This window comes from Ailuropoda melanoleuca, chromosome 5, assembly GCF_002007445.2.
Source record: "Ailuropoda melanoleuca isolate Jingjing chromosome 5, ASM200744v2, whole genome shotgun sequence".
Taxonomy (NCBI): domain Eukaryota; kingdom Metazoa; phylum Chordata; class Mammalia; order Carnivora; family Ursidae; genus Ailuropoda; species Ailuropoda melanoleuca.
The window spans coordinates 37,277,953-37,297,652 of NC_048222.1; the positions used below are offsets into that span (position 1 = coordinate 37,277,953).

A 19,700-nucleotide genomic window follows, 5' to 3' on the forward strand; every position below is an offset into this window, starting at 1 on the left:
ATTTTATTTTATTATGGTAGTGTTGGCTAAAGTACCACAGTCTTCACAGACAGGAAATGACCAAAAATAAACCAGCTTCACTGCATGCATCCAATGTAAGCAAAGAAAACATTACACCAAGTACTTTCTCATTTCTGGCAGAGGAAAGAAACCTGCAATATGTCACTTTACTGTAGAGCTGTCCCAAGTACAGTGAACAGTGAAATCATTAATGGGATATACCAAAGTTTTACAGAATTTCTTCTCTTTATGTGCCTATAATTTTTTCATGGATACTTGTTTCCAGGCATTTAGTTACACACCCATAAGCCAAAGGTCACAGACACTCTAACACAAGAATTAGCCACTTTTTTGGCATTATGAAAAACTAAAGACTATAAATGGGATTGTTAAAAATGGAAAAACTTACGCAGTATTAAAAAACAAATTGGAACCCTAAGGAAGGGACTTTGTGACCCTCTAGCTCTCTACCTTCAGAAAGAGTCAGGCTTATATCATTTAGAAAGATGAAATTTAATTATATTTTTAAAGACAGAGAATATAGTAACACACCTTCTAAAACTTAAAACACTTCACTGTGTACTTTCAGATAAACTAGCACTAAGACTGAACATGTGTGTTTGAAATCTCCCTCTAAAACCCCATTAAAGTAACTGGACTGATGCAAACCCACGAGTAGTACAACAGTTGGGGGTGGGGGAGGGACAATCTGCCGTAAGAAGTTTAGAAAATTTCTAGAAGCTGGAAAGTAAAGAATGTTGAACGACGAAGAAAAACAAAGGAAGTTATTGCTTGGCATATGCACTGGGGACAAGAACAAAGATGATAGCCAAACTGCCCAGTAGGGCTTTTGGAAAGGAAAGAACAGTAGATATGATAGAAGATGGAAGTAGAAATAAGACTGAATACAGGGGCTTTAATTGAAGATCTGTAAAAGGGCCCTACCACCTACTTATCCCACTGTCAATAAAACAGTCAGGCCGAGTGGCATTGCAGATCAGTGGGAGAAGGAAAGAATACTCAATATGGAGCGCTGGGGCAATTGGTTATTCCCATATGAGAAAAACAAACAAATCAGACCTCAATCTCAAACTTACAAATCAATTCCAAGTTTAATAAAAACTAAAATATGAAAAGCCAAATTTTAAACCTTTAGGAAGACAAAATGGGAGGATATTTTTATAATCTCAATGTAGTAAAGGATTGATTTTTCTTAAATACAACCCAAATGGGTGAACCATAAAAGAGAAGGTATATATATTGGGTATCTTCAAAATACAAATGTTATTTAAAGGCAAAGACATTATGAGATTGCTTAGGGGAAAGCAGAGTGAAAAGAAGGCTCAGCACTAAAATCTGCGTAACTCTACTATCTGGAGGTTGAGAGGACAGAAGTACTTGAGGATATCAGAAAGATACATAAGGCAAGAAAAGGCTACCAGTAATATGATGTAAAATAATAAACTGTAAACAATGGTCCAAAAGGAAGTTTATAAGGTCAGGGAGAGAGCAGGCTTCAAGAAGAGTAAATTCTATTCAAAAGATAAACAAGAAGTTCAAAGAAACTGGATTGTAGTAAAGGCAGCACACATTTCTTTGTTTAATAAATAATAATAACAACAACAATAATAATAAAAGACAGGCAATCAGAAACTCCAGATAAAAACAAACCATGTAAGAAAAACATGGCTCAAGTGGGAAGCAAACTAAAGTGTGGTATGGTTTTGAACATGTTTTGAAGTGTGATGAAGAGGGGGCCATCTGAATTTGATGCTAAGAGTATTTTCCTTGAATGGTTTAGGAAGCAGAAAATGAGATGTAATCACAGTACACTACTTAATGCTCAAGTAAAAGACAGTCACATAATCACAGAAACTTAAACACTCTTACTAGTTTTCAACCTTTAGAAACTACCAGTTGACAATGTTATGGTTATAGAACAGATATAAATAATATTAAAACTGAAATGTAAAAGTATAGCTCATGGAATATAGCAAAATTGGGGTTCCAAATAAGAGAAAGTAGCAGAACTCTAAAACTCCTCTCCTTCACAAAAGCAACAAATATCCTAGCAAAAGCTGTCAGAATCAACTTTTTCAGAACTCTGGCATCTAACAAAAAATTTACAACAACCAGAGAAATGTGTAACAAAGAAAAACCATGCCAAATTTCAATAAGAGAGTTCTGTGCATTGTAACTTACCCTGTTAACATGCCCTACTCCCCAGCTCAGCGGCGGTGTTGAAGATGGGAGCCCATATTCTTTGTGCAGGGTGCTGGTACCAGAAACAGCAATACATACTTTGCTCTCAAAAACTTGGGGTTGTGTGTTTTGACCTGTCTAGTGGCTCCCTGAAGGATCAACTAAAGAGCTTGCCTTTGTTTCATCTGTCTCAGAACCTTCCCTGGGCAGCGGTGGCTTCCTAGGTGGCATTTGTTGAGAACATTTAAACATGAAAGTGTATTTAGGTGCGCCACACGTGGCAAACAACAGACAGAGCAAAAAGCCTGAGGAAAAGAAAAGAGGCTGGTGAAGGAGATGGTTGGGGGAATAAGGGCTTTGTTAAGTTCTTTTGTAAGCAGTCATCTCCAATAGTTGAAAGCAGCAAAGACAAAGGGAGAATCTTGAAACAGCAAGAGAGACGTGACTGGTCATGTACAAGGGACCCTCAAACTTAACAGCCAATTTCTCATCAGAAACCATGGAGGGCAGAAGACAGTGGGATGCCATATTTATAGCACTGAAAGAAAAAACTTTCAACCAAGAATTCTATATCCAGCAAAGCTGCACTTTGAAATGGAGAAAGTAAGACAGCCCCAGATAAACAAAAGCTGTGAGAATTCATTACTAGTACACTTGCCTTACAAGAAATGCTAGTCACCTAGATTGAAATAAAAGGACACTAGAGGGGCGCCTGGGTGGCACAGCGGTTAAGCGTCTGCCTTCGGCTCAGGGCGTGATCCCGGCGTTATGGGATCAAGCCCCACATCAGGCTCCTCTGCTGGGAGCCTGCTTCTTCCTCTCCCACTCCCCCTGCTTGTGTTCCCTCTCTCACTGGCTGTCTCTATCTCTGTCGAATAAATAAATAAAATCTTTAAAAAAAAAAAAAGGACACTAGAGAGTAACTCAAAGCCATATGAAGGAAGAAATAATACCAGGAAAGGCAATTACATAGGTAAATATAAAAGACAGTATAACTGTATTTTTGGCTGGTAAATCTTCTTTCTCTATATATGATTTAATAGACAAATTCATAAAATAATTATAAATCTATGTTAATGTGCACTTAATGTATAAAGATGAAATTTGTGACAATAATAACATAAACAGAGTGAAACTACATAGGAACAAAGTTTTTATATATTATTGGAACTAAGTTGGTATTAATGCAAACTAAATTGTTATTAATTAAGATGTTAACTGCAATCCCCAGGGTAACAACTGAGACAATAGCTAAGAAATACATGCAGTAAAAGGAATGAGAAGAGAATCACAATGGCACGCTAAAAAGTCCTTGAACATAAAAAAAAGTAGTGGAGGAATTGAGGAACAAAAAAGATATATGACAGAAATCAAAGAGCAAAATGACAGAATTAAGTGCTTTCTTATCAGGATTTGATAGATTAAATTCTCCAACGAAAAGGTAGTTATTAGCTGAATGGATTAAAAAAACAAGACTGAACTATATGCTGTCTACAAGATTAAAAGACACAGATTGAAATTGGAAAGATGGAAAAAGATTTCCATGCAAATGATAACCAAAAGAGCTAGAGTGGCTGGCTGCTAATATCAGACAAAAGAGACATCGTGTCAAAAAGTGTTACAAGAGACCTAGAAGGGCATTTTATATCGATGAAAGAGTCAATCCATCAGGAAGGTGTGACGATTATAAACATATTGCACCAAACATCCAAAACACATAAAGCAAGAACTGACAGAAGGGAGCAACAGTTCTGCAATCATAGTTGGGGATTTCAATACCCTACTTGCAATAATGGGTAGAACTAGGCAGAAAAATCTCTAAGGAAACAGAGGACTTCAAGAGCACTATGCATCAACTAGATCTAACATACACAGAAGACTCTACCCAGAGACATTAGAATGTATGTTCTTCTCAAGTGTGCATGGAACATTTTCATAATAGACTACATGTTAAGCCACAAAACAAGCCTCACATAAAACATCTCTGGAAACAATGGAATAAAACTAGAAATCAATAACAGAGAGAAATCTGGAAAATTCACAAATGTATGGAAATTAATAAACTCTTAAACAATGGGTCAAGGAAGAAATCACAAGGGAAACTAAAAAAACATAGCTCATAAAAAGTTGCAATGCAAAAAAGTGGGAGGAGTAAAGGGTAGATTCATCTTGCACAATGCAAACTTGAAAGCTACTATCTATAGCACATGGAACAAGAAACAGAGATTTAATTATAGTAAATTATGAAAGTTATCAGTAAAAGAGCCCTAGGTATATAGTGTTGCGGGGAAAAGAAGTGAGTGAGTGAATCCTTGTCTGTTATAGCAAAAAGTCTTTCTAAATCTTGTAAGTTGAGAAAGCATAATACACAGAGATTTGGTCAAAAAGGAGCTAGCAAGATATTATTTAAAAAAAACAAAACAAAACAAAACAGTAGCCACATAAGTAAAAGGAAAATCAGGTGAATGTGCTATCAGAAAAATCAGTGCAAAGAGCTTTTCAGATGAAGACTGTCAACTATGTCAAATGGTGTGGAAGGTTCAAGCATAAAATAAGGACTTCCAAGTTCAAGAAGTCAGTCTGGATACTCTACTAAGAGTCCCTGGTGAATACACGTACAAGGTATAATCAGCTCTTTTAGAAATATTTCTTTCTGATGTAAGAGATTTTATATGAATTAGACAACCACAAACTAAACTGAAGAAATCATCTATTCCCACTAGAAGTTATAAGTAATTTTGCATTAAAGTTTTACCAATAATTCACTATCTTCAGAGTTTTACCTTTCTGACTTCAAATATCACCTTTGTCTCCTTGACTTCATAGTTTTTAAGTCATTAAAAGGGTCAGACCAAGATAATGTCATGGTGTCTCCATGGCACTTTGAACTTACATCAATAAAAAATAAATCTTTTGCCAGAAATTGTGGATCCCCTTCCAATGATTCATTACTGTTCTCCACATCCTCTCCACTGAACCCATACATCACTTTTCCCATCTCTCCCAAACTCTCCCTTTGTGCTTCTTGCTTAAAAGGCCTTTGACTTTGTGGAGCTTCTAATAAAAATTCTGAAACTCTTGGCAGTAACTACAAGGCATAACAATTTTCACTAACAGATACTTCCTCTTTCTCTTGGAACTGAATACTTGTTTTTGAGACCATAAAAGTGACGACTCTATAAGTTTAAATTATTTTAGAGGGTCACAGAATTTTTGTCCATAAGCTGCCTAAAAGTTCAAAGTGTTGGGAAGATCATATTAACAGTGTGCAATCCATACCTATCAGAGATCGTTAAAGAGCCAATTAATAAACAAAGGCACTTCTGCACTCACTGTAGCTGCCAACACTAGTAAAATGTGAACAGTGAACGGCCCTGTAACAAGAGCATAGGATGCATGACTTAGACTAGAAGGAGATAAGGCTGATCACTGTTGAATACACTGGCCCCTAGTTCCACTTAGCTCTACCATCACCAACTTCAATATCTACAATAATAGCTTCAACTGATCTCTCTCTGATGACTCTTACTTCCATTCTTCGCTAACAACCCACTCCCATGGCCACAATAATGGCCTCCAAATTGCTCTTAGATATGTTCCACCTTTAAAATCTCCAACTTCAAAAACTTAACTCTGACCATAAATTCCCACTATTTCAACTCACTCCTTCATATGCTTCTCATCTTCAACTTCATTTAGACTTCCAGTCTCAGAAATACTGAATTTTCTCCTAATCTGCTGGCAATCTTCTATTTTTTAATACTTTAAAAATCTAGCCTAGATCATATGACCCAATTTCCTTATCATTACAGTTGAATTTTTTATTCTTTATCTTTGATCCTTTTTCTCCTTACTCTTTATCAAACATACAGCTTCTCTACTGTTGTACCTACCTACTCTGTGCTCCTGGAATACTCATTCAACAGTTCTGACTATAATTGCTACAATTTCATGGTCTCTAACCTCATTTAGTTCCTCAGAATTTTCCTTCAATCTTTCAACACTTCCCTAATTAGCTCCCTCTGGATACCAAACAAAACCTGAAAAAATGGAGATATACCATGATTTTTAAAGTGATGATTAATTATCTTAAGAATGTCAATACTTCCGAAATGAATAACAGAAGTGTCATTTGAAAACAATTCTTAACATTTCCATTTAGATTAAATAATTTTTCACTGAAGTATAGTTAATATACAATGTTGTATCAGTAGATTAAATGATTTTAAAGTTCATATGGAAGAACAAGTGTGCAAGAATTAAAACTTTGAATAGTGAAAGCAGATTTCCCCTACAGAGGTATTAAAACTTACTATGAAACTACCATAATCAAGCAGTTTTGGTATTGGCATTAAAATAGATAAATAGATGAGTGAAATGGAATAGAAAGTCCAGAAAGAGGGGTGCCTGGGTGGCTCAGTCGGATGAGCATCCAGCTCTTGATTTCAGCCCCAGTCATGATCTCAGGGTCCTGAAATCGGGCCCTGAGTCCGGCTTTGCATTTAGCATGAAGTCTGCTTGAGATTCTCCCTCTCCCTCTGCCCCTCCCACTCGTGCTTTCTCTCTCTCACATAAATCTTTAAAAAAAAAAAAAAGAAAGAAAGAAAGTCTAGAAATCTATCCAAATATTTACAGAAACTTAATATAAGATGAAAACAGCATTCTCATTAAAAAAGAGAATACTTTAATTAAGAAATGCTATTATCAAATTAGCCAACTGAAATAAAATCAAGTTAGACTCTTACCTAACACTATGTATAAAAATAAAGTTGATATAGAAAGGACTAACTTTTAAAACCTTATTAAAATTTTAGAATGTAATGTATAAGCTTATTTCAATAAACTTGGATCTAAGAAGACTTCTTAAGGAAGATAGGAAAAAACGTTTTTTAGAAAACAGCAATCAGAAACTGACTTGTATAGGATTTCATAAATCTAAAGCTCAGGGCTATAAAGGTTTAACTTTATAAAGTGTGATAGTTCTGACCAAGTAAAATGATGTTAAATAAGGCTCTAGGATAATATAAGAATGATACGTATTTGTTATATAAATTATCACTTAATTAAAATTTCTATTCTTTTTGCTTTATTTTGCTAGTTCAAAGAGCTGAGAAGTTCGACATGTGGATATGATACCCAAGTGAGTTGAAGGAAGTATACTGATCAATATGAATTAATCCTATAATTAAAATTTTTTAAGTATATTTGTCTAAATATATGTCACACTCTTTAACTCCAAGAAAACTTCCACAATATTAGTCTAATGCCTCTTATTTTCTTCATGACATTCTTTGTATATGAAAAGGTTAAAGAATATGACCTGAAAACTTGAAAGAAAAGCTACATTGTATTTAGTTTGAAGTGTGCTTCAGGATTTGGTTAAGGTCATTAGATAACAGTGCTTCATCAAATGAAACAAAACTGAAATGCATGGGGCGCCTGGGTGGCTCAGTCGTTAAGCGTCTGCCTTCGGCTCAGGGCGTGATCCCGGCGATCTGGGATCGAGCCCCGCATCGGGCTCCCTGCTCTGCTGGGAGCCTGCTTCTTCCTCTCCCACTCCCCCTGCTTGTTCCCTCTCTCGCTGGCTGTCTCTCTCTGTCAAATAAATAAATAAAATCTTAAAAAAAAAACAACTGAAATGCATTCTTTGATTTTTAGGCTTTGTTTTAAATTATATAAATATATAGATTATTATATGTTTTTAAAATTATAAATAAACTATAAAGATATATATGCTTTATAGCTCTTTCATTTACTTGATTCCAATACACTTTCTTAAGAGGAAGAGAAATACGTAAAATCTACATAGTGTGCTCAGATTTGCTCATAAACCAGGGGATATATATTATGTGACACATATGCTATAGAAGAAAAGAGGTTGTGAGCCACTGGAATAGATAGATTATTATAGAACACAACTGGAGTAATTATTCAGATTTTATGCCAAAATTTGCTTAATTACTACTAGTTAGGAGTAAGGTTCTATGCTGGCTGCTGGGGACACGAAAGAGGTCAAGACAATCAAGAATCAGAATCAGGATTCTTTTCCTCTTCAAGCTTACACTCTAATGGAGAAGACAGATATGAAACAACTAATTCCCCACTAGTTATTTAATTATGGTTATGGTAAGTGCTGTGAAGGGGAAGTACACAGTACTGAGAGAGAAGACCTATCCAATCTAGCCTAGTCTCCAGGATGTAGTTAGGGAAGGCTTTTCAGGGGAGGTGCCGCTTAACTCTAAGACCCTCAGGCTGGTATTAGCTAGGGCAGGGGAGGGAAGTAGTGGCAGAGGACAGTACAACTGTTTGTAGGAGAAAGGCTGTGAGGTAGGGACTGAACTGAACTGCAACCCACTGATGCAGCATCGCAACAGTGGCTGACGGGATGGGATGAAATAGGCGAGGTGGCTAGACGGCCTCCTGGGCTACATGAAGTAACCTAGTTTTTTTTTTTCCTATGAAAAAATAGGAAACCACTGAAGGGTGTTTTAATTAGGGGTCAGCTTACACTTGCAGTTTTTCCATCTTCACTTTTAAACTTAACCTTCTAATCTCAGCAGGTTTTCTTAAGGAAACTATCTTTAAATAACTGTATGTGAAATGGTTTCCCATTTTTGCTCCAAATTCAGTTCTCCAAAGACACTAGTACCTGGAAAGAAGACCATTGCATACCCTGTTTCCTCTGGAAATGCAGAGACGGTGCTTCCACGGAGCTGAGAGGGGTCCTGAGGACAGTCAGAAACTTTTCTATCTTGATTTGGAGCAATACTGGATATTCGATGCTGTTGCAAGTCCCACTTTCGAGCTACATTGTTAATTGTTAACCTTTTCTTCTCCTATGAAAAATTTCAGTGTGACAGAATTATATGATGCAATTTTTGTAGCAGGAGAATATCCCCAAAGCACGTTGTTTATACTACTTATCATACTTTTAAAAGGAGTCTATTCCTTAAAACTAGCTACAAATAGGTACCATAAAAGTACAAGTGGCCTTTGTTTACCCTGTGCATTCAAACATCTCAACAGAGATCTATTATCCTTAAAGAGAAAAAAATTACACACAAACAATAATTATTTCCATTGAAGATATGGAAATTCACTATCTGAAAGTTTAATCTGACAGAAATTTTTATACTTGCTATCTAAGATTTTAATTTGAAAGAAATTTATATGCCTTTGTGTTTAAACATAGCAAGAAGCAAACTAGTAATATTTTAATTTTCCTACCCAATAATTCAGACTAGTATGATGGAATAATCTCGGTTGAGAGGTGGGGAGAAGAAGAGGCATCGATCGACGTTCCAAGCTTCAGAGCATGAACTACAGTGTCTGAAAACCAATAATTACATAAAGACGACTAAAAGAAATTACACTAGGTTGAAATATTTCTAGGCAACTACTATCATCCCAGATGAATAGGAAAGAAGTTAACTCATTATATGCAATGGATGCCTTAGGATAGCGGTTTTCAAACTTTAGGGTGCCTCAAATGACCTGGAGAACTTATTAAAAACACCAACTGCTGGTTCTCACCCATCCTGATTTAGTGTGTTGAGGTGGAGCTTGAGAATTTACATTTCTAAGAGCTCCCAGCTGTTGTTCAGGCTACTGCTCCATGGACCTCACTGTGAGAACCACTGGCTTAGGGTATCGGAGCTCCACTCTCTCACAGAGATCTGTTGAGAAAAGCAGATCCAGACTACTGAAAGAAAATGTGCAAGGCTGAAATGTTTCTACTCAGCTTATATAAATTGATAAGGAAGATAATCAATATTCTGGTGAAGTGTCCATTATAGAAAGTTAACATCTTGAAATGGCGTGTCAATATGGTCAGAGTGCTGAAAACAGACCTCTTCCCTTTCCTCTTTACTGAGAGCACTCATCCAATGACAGATGAGCTGTGTGATACTGACCCCTCCTCACCGGCTGCCTCTGGACTCAGGGAGGGCTGTTAGGAAAATTCTTTGCCCATTTCCTCAGTGCATATATACACACAGAATAAAGTTTCAGTTCCATCTCTCTGTCTATATGTGGGTACCTAAAATTTTAGCATGGAAAAGTGGCATTGGGTAGGTATGAAAAGTGATGACAAAGCTTCATTAAAACTAAACTTTCTAAAAGTTCTGTTTCTGTGTTTAAAAATGTTTTTAGGGGTGCCTGGGTGGCACAGCGGTTAAGCGTCCGCCTTTAGCTCAGGGCGTGATCCCGGAGTTATGGGATCGAGCCCCACATCAGGCTCCTCCGCTATGAGCCTGCTTCTTCCTCTCCCACTCCCCCTGCTTGTGTTCCCTCTCTCGCTGGCTGTCTCTATCTCTGTCGAATAAATAAATAAAATCTTTAAAAAATAAAAAAAATAAAAATGTTTTTAGCTTGGGTTCTTTTTCTACTGCTCGGTATTTCAAATTTGTCTATACCATTAAATGGGTTATACTTAATATGCATATACGTCTGAGACTTTTGGACATTTTATGTAGGTCTTCCTTATCTAAAGCAAGTAGGAACCTGCTATTCTACTGTAAAAAAATTTTTTTGTCACAAATCTATACTAAAAGGCATCTTACCTTAAGGAACTCTATGTTAGTTATTCATAGATAACTGGTACAACACAATTCTTAACCTAAGTAGTGTCATTTTTGCTCAGTAGCGGACCACTTTGAAAGAGGCAGGGGCAGTGAGTTAATGGCAGATGCCTGTCATGCTGGCTCCACACATTTGGCTTTCTGGCTGACGGGGAGTTGACAGAAAGAAATATTCTTAATGGGGTAGATAAAGCTGTGCTGAGAAAAAAGATATACAGTATCTTTATACCACTGAGTATGTTAGCAAATTTATAAGATACTCCGAAAATACAAACGCTTTCCTATACCCACTCCAAAGTTAAGCTTCCTTTATTAGGATTATTGGAATTAGATCAACAGCAGGTTCACTAAGAGAATGGATATTTTTACTGGGGCCAGGAAGAGGGAAGATGTATTTTAAAATAGGAGTACAGGCGCCTGGGTGGCTCAGTCGTTAAGCGTCTGCCTTCGGCTCAGGTCATGATTCCAGGGTCCCGGGATCAAGCCCCACATCAGGGTCCCTGCTCAGCGGGGAGCCTGCTTCTCCCTCTCCCACTCCCCCTGCTTGTGTTCCCTCTCTCACTGTCTCTCTCTCTCTCTGTCAAAATAAATAAAATCTTAAATAAATAAATAAATAAATAAATAGATAAATAAATAAATAAGTAATAGGAGTACAGCCTGGGGTCAGATGTGGGTCAGTCACTGGCTGGCCAGAGGGCCACATAAGGGCTCGAGGTATCTGTGGTGCAAGAAAAAAAAAAGAAGCCAGAGAAAGGCTAGAGATTCTTCAAGGCAGAAGAAAATCCTCTGCTCAAAGATCATGGATGCATTTGGTGTATCAGCTATAGTCATGTTTNGTAATAGGAGTACAGCCTGGGGTCAGATGGGGGTCAGTCACTGGCTGGCCAGAGGGCCACATAAGGGCTCGAGGTATCTGTGGTGCAAGAAAAAAAAAGAAGCCAGAGAAAGGCTAGAGATTCTTCAAGGCAGAAGAAAATCCTCTGCTCAAAGATCATGGATGCATTTGGTGTATCAGCTATAGTCATGTTTCTAAAGCTAGATAACAATACATTGCCAAGTCTGTGTTAAGGTGACAATTATTTTAGAAGATTCCAAATTTGCGGGTTTTGCCACTAGTCTACTTTTCATAGTCCAAGCAATATCGCACCAGTATAGCCTGTAACTATCACTTTCATTCATTTCCAGGGTTGCAGGAAGAACAGAAAGATAGAAATCAACAGAAGATATGTGTCAATGCACTCTTCTGGTCCCTTCATAACCACCCATCCACCCACTTTTCTTAATATATTATCAGTATGTGCTGTCGAATGAAACAATAGCCAGCAAATGCTAAGGGTCTTCGGTATCATGATCTCAAATCCGGGCTAGGGCTAGAATCCAAGTCTCTTGATTTCCCATGCTTCTCCTCTAATTAAAACATGTTAAAGCTAAATAACACCCATAATGAAAGAGTTCTATTTAGTGACTTCAAGAGAAGCATTCACTATTTTTTGAAGTTTTCAAATTTTCCAAACATGGAAAAACCATGTTGGCTAAATGTTTAACGGCATGTTTCCAAAAATGCTGATAGTGAACAGCATCTGAATTGGGTATACAAGGAAAAAATCTCAGTGCAAAGGTGGAGTCAAGAGCAATTTGTTGCCTATACCAGGCTCAACTTATACTGGTAGCTTTAAAGCTAAACCAATGGAGTTTCTTTGTTTATCCTTCCTTCCCATGCTCTAGGACTCATACAAAAGTGTTCTTTTGGTCTGAGAGCTTTAGTCTATTTATTTACTTATATATTTTTATTCATTCATTCGTTCATTCACTTACACAGCATATGTATAGGAGCCGTATGATAGGAAATAGAGTTGACCCTTGAACAACATGGGAGTCCGGTCAGGGGTGCTGCAAATCTGTGTAAAACTTTGGACTCCTCAAAAACTTAACTACTGATAGCCTACTGTTGACTGAAAGCTTTACAAATAATATAAACAGTTGATTAACACATATTTTGTATGTTAGATGCATTATATACTGTATTCATATAATAAAGTAAGCTAGAGAAAATAAAATGTTATTAAGAAAATCATAAGGAAAATACATTTACAGTACTGTACCGTATTTATTGAAAGAAAAATCCGTTAACAAGTGGAGCTGCATAGTTCAAACTCATATCGTTCAAGAATCAACTCTACTACTTTTTCCAAATGAACCATTCAGAAAGTTTAGCAATAGTATTATTTGGCAATGGTAAATCTTGCTCATAACTACACATTTTAAAAATTTTGCCTACAATTCTATTTCCTATAAACCAAAGTGTGTTTTTGACCAACCCTTAGAAATAGTCCAGTAGAAAAAAAGACTAAAATTCTATTATCTAAATCAATAAAAAGATAGAGATATCAAGAGGGGGCATAGTACATCTAATTAATGGGATAAGGGAAAGCAGATAAAGTTGGGGAGGAGTCAGGAGGTTAGAAATAATAGCATATGAGAAAACTGTAGCATAACAGGTCAAGGTCAAGAGTTCTAAATACTTTTGAAGTAGTAGCCTTGAGCTGAGAGGGCTTGGGACCCAGTTGTTTTTCTGTTTTGTTAATTTAGAATTAGTTTTCATAGAATAAAACAGACAGATTCAAGTAGTCTTTGACCAGTTTTGAGGAAGGCAGACGCCTCTGTAACCCACACCCCTATCAAGATCTACATTTCCATTGCCGCAACAAGTGTCCTTGTTTCCAAAGTTTATCTTGTACAACTGCATATCCCTACTAGTCATCTTTTGAATTCCATATGGCATTTTCACTTTAAAAAGAAAAGCACCTACATAAGACAAGAATGAGCAATGATAATCAGCATGATATTCTTGGTTTTAGAACATAGTAGGAGCATAAGACAAGCTATAAACTTTAAGCTGTCTTTATTTATTATAGTTGTGATGTGAATAAAAATATTTTAAAAGAAAATATTTTATCTAAGGAAAATAATAACGATATGCTAATTCATTTAAAACTAGTTTAAAACAAATTTTAATTTCTAAATCCTCAAAATCTTTACCACCTCTATTTAAGAGAAGCTAATAGAGAAAGTTTTTCAATTTAAAAAGCAATTTTAAAAAAGAAACCCATGTATCAGAGCTCGTTAAAATATCTCAGTAAAGATGATGATTACAGTAATTAGAGTGATTTCCAAAATGAAGAGCACAAGGCACAAGGATACACAAGGTGAGGCACTGGTGTGGAAGAAAAACTGTAACTTGTGTTCTATTTATTTTTTATCCTTTCCTTTTAAAATCTGGAGCCTTTGCATGTGTTTTATAATGTACATTATGTAGCATTTCACAAGTACAGGCTTATTTATAGGTAACTTATAAATGTTATAAGGGTATTTATTTATAAAAAAAATTCTACCAATAGGAATGAAAACTTTACACAGTTGGGAAACTGCTTTTCCAGCTGACTAGCTAGCTAGTTTCAGCGCGCGCGCTCGCGTGCATGCACACACGAACACACACGCACGTACGTACGTACGCATGCAGGCATTAGGGAAAGTACCTTAAGCAAGGACTGTTTATGACTCTCCCGCTTCTTCTCTTCCTCCTTTTTGGCTGCAACAGATGCCATACGCCTTTCTTCTTCCTAAAGGCAAAAAAAGTTTACAAGAATTACTAAGGATTTAATCTCTTCTATGCGACTTCTTTGGTTTTACAAGTCTGGTTTCCTTTGTGAGAAGCATACTACTTGCTAACAGAAAATATGCCCCTCATAGAAAATTAGCCTTTTCCTCTTTATTCTTTTTCCTTCCCAATTCTAAAGAACTGTGTGTTCTTAACTCTGCTGCCAACTCTAGTTGTGAGATGTACCTTGCTAATACAAGAAAGAAAACAGAAGGAAAAAAGCAAGAAGCAAGGGGGGAGAAGGTTTACATAGTTTTTCTTTGTATGCCATGTACTAAAGTTCCACATAAAAAGACTTAAAACTTTCTACTATGATGATAAAAACAAAAGAATTATACTTCTCACAACGTTTATTTGACCTAGGATGTAAATCACAGCTTTTTAAATACTAAAACAAGTATGAAACCCTTTTGAAGCTCTCCACTGGTATTAATAAATTATTCTTTATTATTACTTTTACTTTGCTTTTAGGTTGATTTGGCCAGTCTAATTTCTCAAATTCTAAAACCTATAAAACAACATTAAAGTTTAGAAAAAAATTTTAAAAATCAGCCATAATTCCAACACGCTAACTCACGTCTTATCATTTCTGTATCATCTTACGGTACTCACTATAAACACATTTTTTCAAGTTGCAATCTGTATACACAGTGTGGATCATGTTTTTTTCCCCTAAAGATTGTCAAATTTTAGTAAAGTAAATTATAAACATGTAATTTTAAATTTTAATATCAAAAGATTTGTAGGTATTCAAAATGATGTCACAATTTGAGAAAAACAATTTCTTCCTAAAAGGTGAGCTTGAAAATATCTTCAGAGATAGGAAACCATAAAAAGTAATTTAGCACATTTGAAGGAGAACTCTTACAGAAATGAAAAATCACACAAACTGAAATGAAAAATCCAATGGAGGGGAGCTGAAGACCATATTGTACACAGCCGAAGAGAGACTCTGGCAACTAAAAAACAGATCAGAAGAAACCTTCCCATATGCTTTCATAGCACCCTATACTCCTCACTATAGCACTTAACCTGTTTCATTTTAATCTCTGCTACTCTCTCTCCCCTCTCCTACCCCAATAGCTCCTTGAAGGTATGGACCATGTCAGCTTCCGGCATATTGTAGATAGTCAATAAATGTATATTTGAAGAATTGATTATTAAATATACATCTTCATATATCTGTTCAACAATTTCCTAAAACTGGAACCACTAAATCAAATGGAAGACATATTTCTAGGACTTTTTATATGTTTACAAATTGCTCTCCGTAAGTGTGGTACTGATTTCCTCCCTACCAGAAGTCAGCATTTTATTTAAAACATAATAGATAGTACATAATAGATAGAACATAACAGCTGTTCACCAAATATTCCTGTGTCTTCCCACATCCAGGCCATATTGTAAGATAGCAATTCTTGCCCCTTATCAGTTAGGTGCTGTCATGTGACTTTCTTTGACCAATGTTAGATGAACAAAAGTGACATGTGTTTATTTCTGGAGGGAGTTTATTTGGGAAGCAGCTTTCAAAGACAATGTATGGGAGAGTTGTTCTCTCTCTCACCTCTCCTATAGAATCTGCAAAGCTCCACATGGTGGGTACTTTGAAGGCCTTGGTTCTGGAATGAAGACAACACACAGCAAAGTTTCCAGACCACATACATACATACTGCAAGCAGGCAGTATGAATGAAATAAACTTTGTTGCTTTAATCCACTGAGGTCAGAGAAGTTGTTTCTACAGCATAATCCAGCCTATCCTGACCAGTATATATATCATGTTAGAATTAAAGGTCAAAGAGGCCATGAAAATGTATTCTAAGGGGTGAGCCATTATAAATGCTTCTGAAAACAAAGAAAAGTCCTAGGCTAAAGAAGGACATAACAAATGCACAAAGAGGAACGTCTGGGTGGCTCAGATGGTTGAGCATCTGCCTTCAGCTCAGGTCATGATCTCCAGGTCCTGGGATTGAGCCCCATGTCGGGCCCCAGCTCAATGGAAAGTCTGCTTCTCCCTCTCCCCCTGTTTGTGCTCTCTCTGTCTCTCTCTCTCTCAAATGAATAAAAAAAAAATCTTTTTAAAAAATGCACAAAGAGAAATTACCACAAAGTTAGAAAGAAAACTAGAAATGCATCCACTGGAAGACTCTGATTTTAGAAACGAGGTAATGAATACTCTGAGAAGGTTAATAATTTATACAAGGTCACACAGCTAGTGACAAAGCCAGGATCAGGACCAGAAGCCATAGCTTGTGAGAAATGGAATTTTTATTTTTTATAATAAGGACATGTTTAAATGAATTTTACTGATTTTAGAAAGATATAAAAGGTAAGGTTAAAATTCAATAGTAATCTGCTATATGATTTAATAGTTTTAAAGGGAATGGAAACTGAATGTGACTAGTGGTGAATTTAAAATCTTTTACGATATGGAAAATAGTTATTCTTGGTGTTCAAAGGCTAGGTAGAGCTTCTGAGGCGAACTCCAGAAGACATTCAGAAGCTTGATTCCTAGCTTCACAACGTAGCTGGACTGACAACTATATTAAACTCTTTTGTTCAGTAAGTACTGATTTGGTACCTATTAAGTATAACCTATTTCAGAACAAACTTTTTAAAAGAGCAAAATATATTGATGTTCAATTGTTGACTTATCTATAAAATGTGAACTAGAAACAGATTGGTTATTCCAAGAGCCAATTTCAAACAGTACTGGAAACTGTATGGATCACGTCCTACACATACTTAAGAGATGATTTCATCAGATTTTCAAAAAGAATTTGAGCTTCTATTAAAGGCAGTAGGACTTTAAAAGGAAGGCTAAACCTAAGAAAACTGGATACACGCCAAATCAACTCAAATATTGAGTGTTTTAAGGAATTTATACATCCAATGATTATATTCAGCCCAAATAATTACAGAGTAACTAAACTTGGAAACAAAAATAAACCTCTAATTATGAAGATAAGCTATAAATCTCTTGGTAAGAAGGAAAAAAACTGTAAACTTCTGGCATCTTCATGATAATAGTTCCATTTCTGGGATAGAAGCCATATCCTTTATATAGCAAAGCAAAAGGATCCATCTAGGACCAAAAAATCTTTTTTTCCTTACTTCAGTCTGTTATAAAGATAAAATGTAGAAATGATTTCAAAGTAATTAATAAGTACAGTGATTTAATAGGTGATTGATAACTTAGACTATACTCTGTTAGCAGACTATCAAGGCTCTAAAACAATGCATATTTTACATGAGAAAAAGTTTTGCTCCAAATAAATAATGGTAGTCCTAATGTACGCAGCAATTTAGTATGTGGAATTAAAAAAAAATAAATGGCAATGTGGGTTTTTAACCATATACTTTAGAACAGTTAGTTATAAAAGACATTGTTTTCCCTGACTACAACAAATATTCAAACAGGCTAAAATCAGAGTTTTTGTCTAGAAGAGACAGTCCATTATTTTTCATTCACACAATCTTTTTTTTTTTAATGGAGAAAACTGATCTTTCTAGGTCCTAGTTAATGTCAGAGCGAAGGATGGAAGCCACATCACCTGACTTCTCTTGGCCTGGAGATATTAGCTGTTAAATATGAGATGGGGGAAAAGCCAGAACGAACTCGGTGATGCTGCCAGAACAACTTCAAAATTTACACCGGCTTACGACAAAAGTTTACTTCTTGATCACGCAAAGAACCCTGCAGCTGTCCTCCTTGTAGTGACTAAGTAATCCTGGGCGCTGTGATCCGATGGCATCTCCAACTCAATACATGCTCCCATGATGGCCACCATACCGGAGAAAAGCAGTGAAAATCACACATTGGCTTTTAAACGCTCCTGCCTGAAAATTACATACGTTACTTCTGCTCACATTTCATTGGCCAAAGCAAGATGCACAACGACACTTAAGTTCAAAGGGGAAGGGAAATACAATCCTCCCACCTGAGAAAAACAGGAGAATCAAAATGTATCGGCGGGCATTAGTAACCGCTGCCACAATAGAAAACTCACTTCTGTCCTAGATAGACTGCTGCGATTTTTGGAGGGAAATTGTAAACAAGGTCATATTAAGGCAACTAAATGTGCATCTGAAGGGAAAACTTTAGAAATTGTGAAATTGTGTCTGTTTCAGAATTCTGAGAATAGTGCCTGGGTTAGCAAAATACTGCCTTAGAAATTAAAGGAAAAACTTCTGCCTGTCCTAGAACTGTCTATACAACGTCTACTCTCTATTCTATCATTGTCTATACAGTGTCTTCTCTTTTTTTATGGATAGTTGTGATATATTTGAAGACCACTATAATATCTTCCTATGTCTTCTCCTCTGTCAACGAATTGTGCCAGGTTCTCTGGAAATACTTCAGTTTGTTGTCACCTCTCTAAGATTAATAGTTCAGGTATAATCTGACCATTAAAGAAAAAAAATGGGGACTACTGTCTCTATTTTTCTGAATTCTCTATTTTGATAAATGATATTATTTTAAACCATATAACTTCTAACGATCACATCTCACAATTAACTCAATCTGAACTTAATTTGCTAAGTCTCATCTCACATAAATCTGCATTTGTGCTGAGAATTGTTTGTTGTCATGGAGTAAAGTCCAGGCTTTTCAATGTATCTATTTTTTTTTAAGATTTTATTTATTTATTCGATAGAGATAGAGACAGCCAGCGAGAGAGGGAACACAAGCGGGGGGAGTGGGAGAGGAAGAAGCAGGCTCATAGCAGAAGAGCCTGACGTGGGGCTCGATCCCATAACGCCGGGACCACGCCCTGAGCTGAAGGCAGACACCCAATCGCTGTGCCACCCAGGCACCCCACAATGTATCTATTTTTATCTTGCTAAATTCTGCTTGTTTTTCTACACTAGCAGTCAGCAATTTTTTCTCTAAAGGGCCAGATAGTAAATGCTTTAGGCTCTGTGAGCCACCAAAGATCTCTATCATATGTTGTTTTTCTTTACCTTTTTAATACAATGCTTTAAAAATATATAAACCATTCTCTTGTTCATAAACAGTCTGCAGGATGGATTTGGTCCACAGGCTACCTGGCTGGAGATTACTGGGCTACTTTGGGATTCTGTTTTGATTAAGCAGTATATCAGGGTCTCCAAGTTCTCCAGTTCCTGTCAATCATATATTTTATCAGAATAACAGAAATATTCTCATTCAGTCATTAACAAAAATGTTGAATCAAAGGGGCCCAAGGATAAAGCCTCAAGGCATGCCAATACAGATTTTTCTAGAGGCTGGCTCAAATC

The 19,700-nt window shown here is 36.4% G+C and overlaps 1 protein-coding gene across 4 annotated transcripts in view; it reads right to left on the reverse strand.

Annotated features, from left to right (window-relative positions):
- Window positions 1–19,700, reverse strand: part of LRRC49 (leucine rich repeat containing 49) — a 154,995-nt gene that overhangs the window by 36,435 nt on the left and 98,860 nt on the right. For all 4 annotated transcript variants that reach the window (XM_034660736.1, XM_011228817.3, XM_002922323.4 and 1 more), the window contains 2 exons: window positions 14,318–14,401; window positions 8,875–9,038 (listed from right to left, as the gene is read on the reverse strand). In XM_034660736.1, the coding sequence (XP_034516627.1) occupies window positions 8,875–9,038; window positions 14,318–14,401 (248 nt within the window). The remainder of the gene's footprint in view (window positions 1–8,874; window positions 9,039–14,317; window positions 14,402–19,700) is intronic.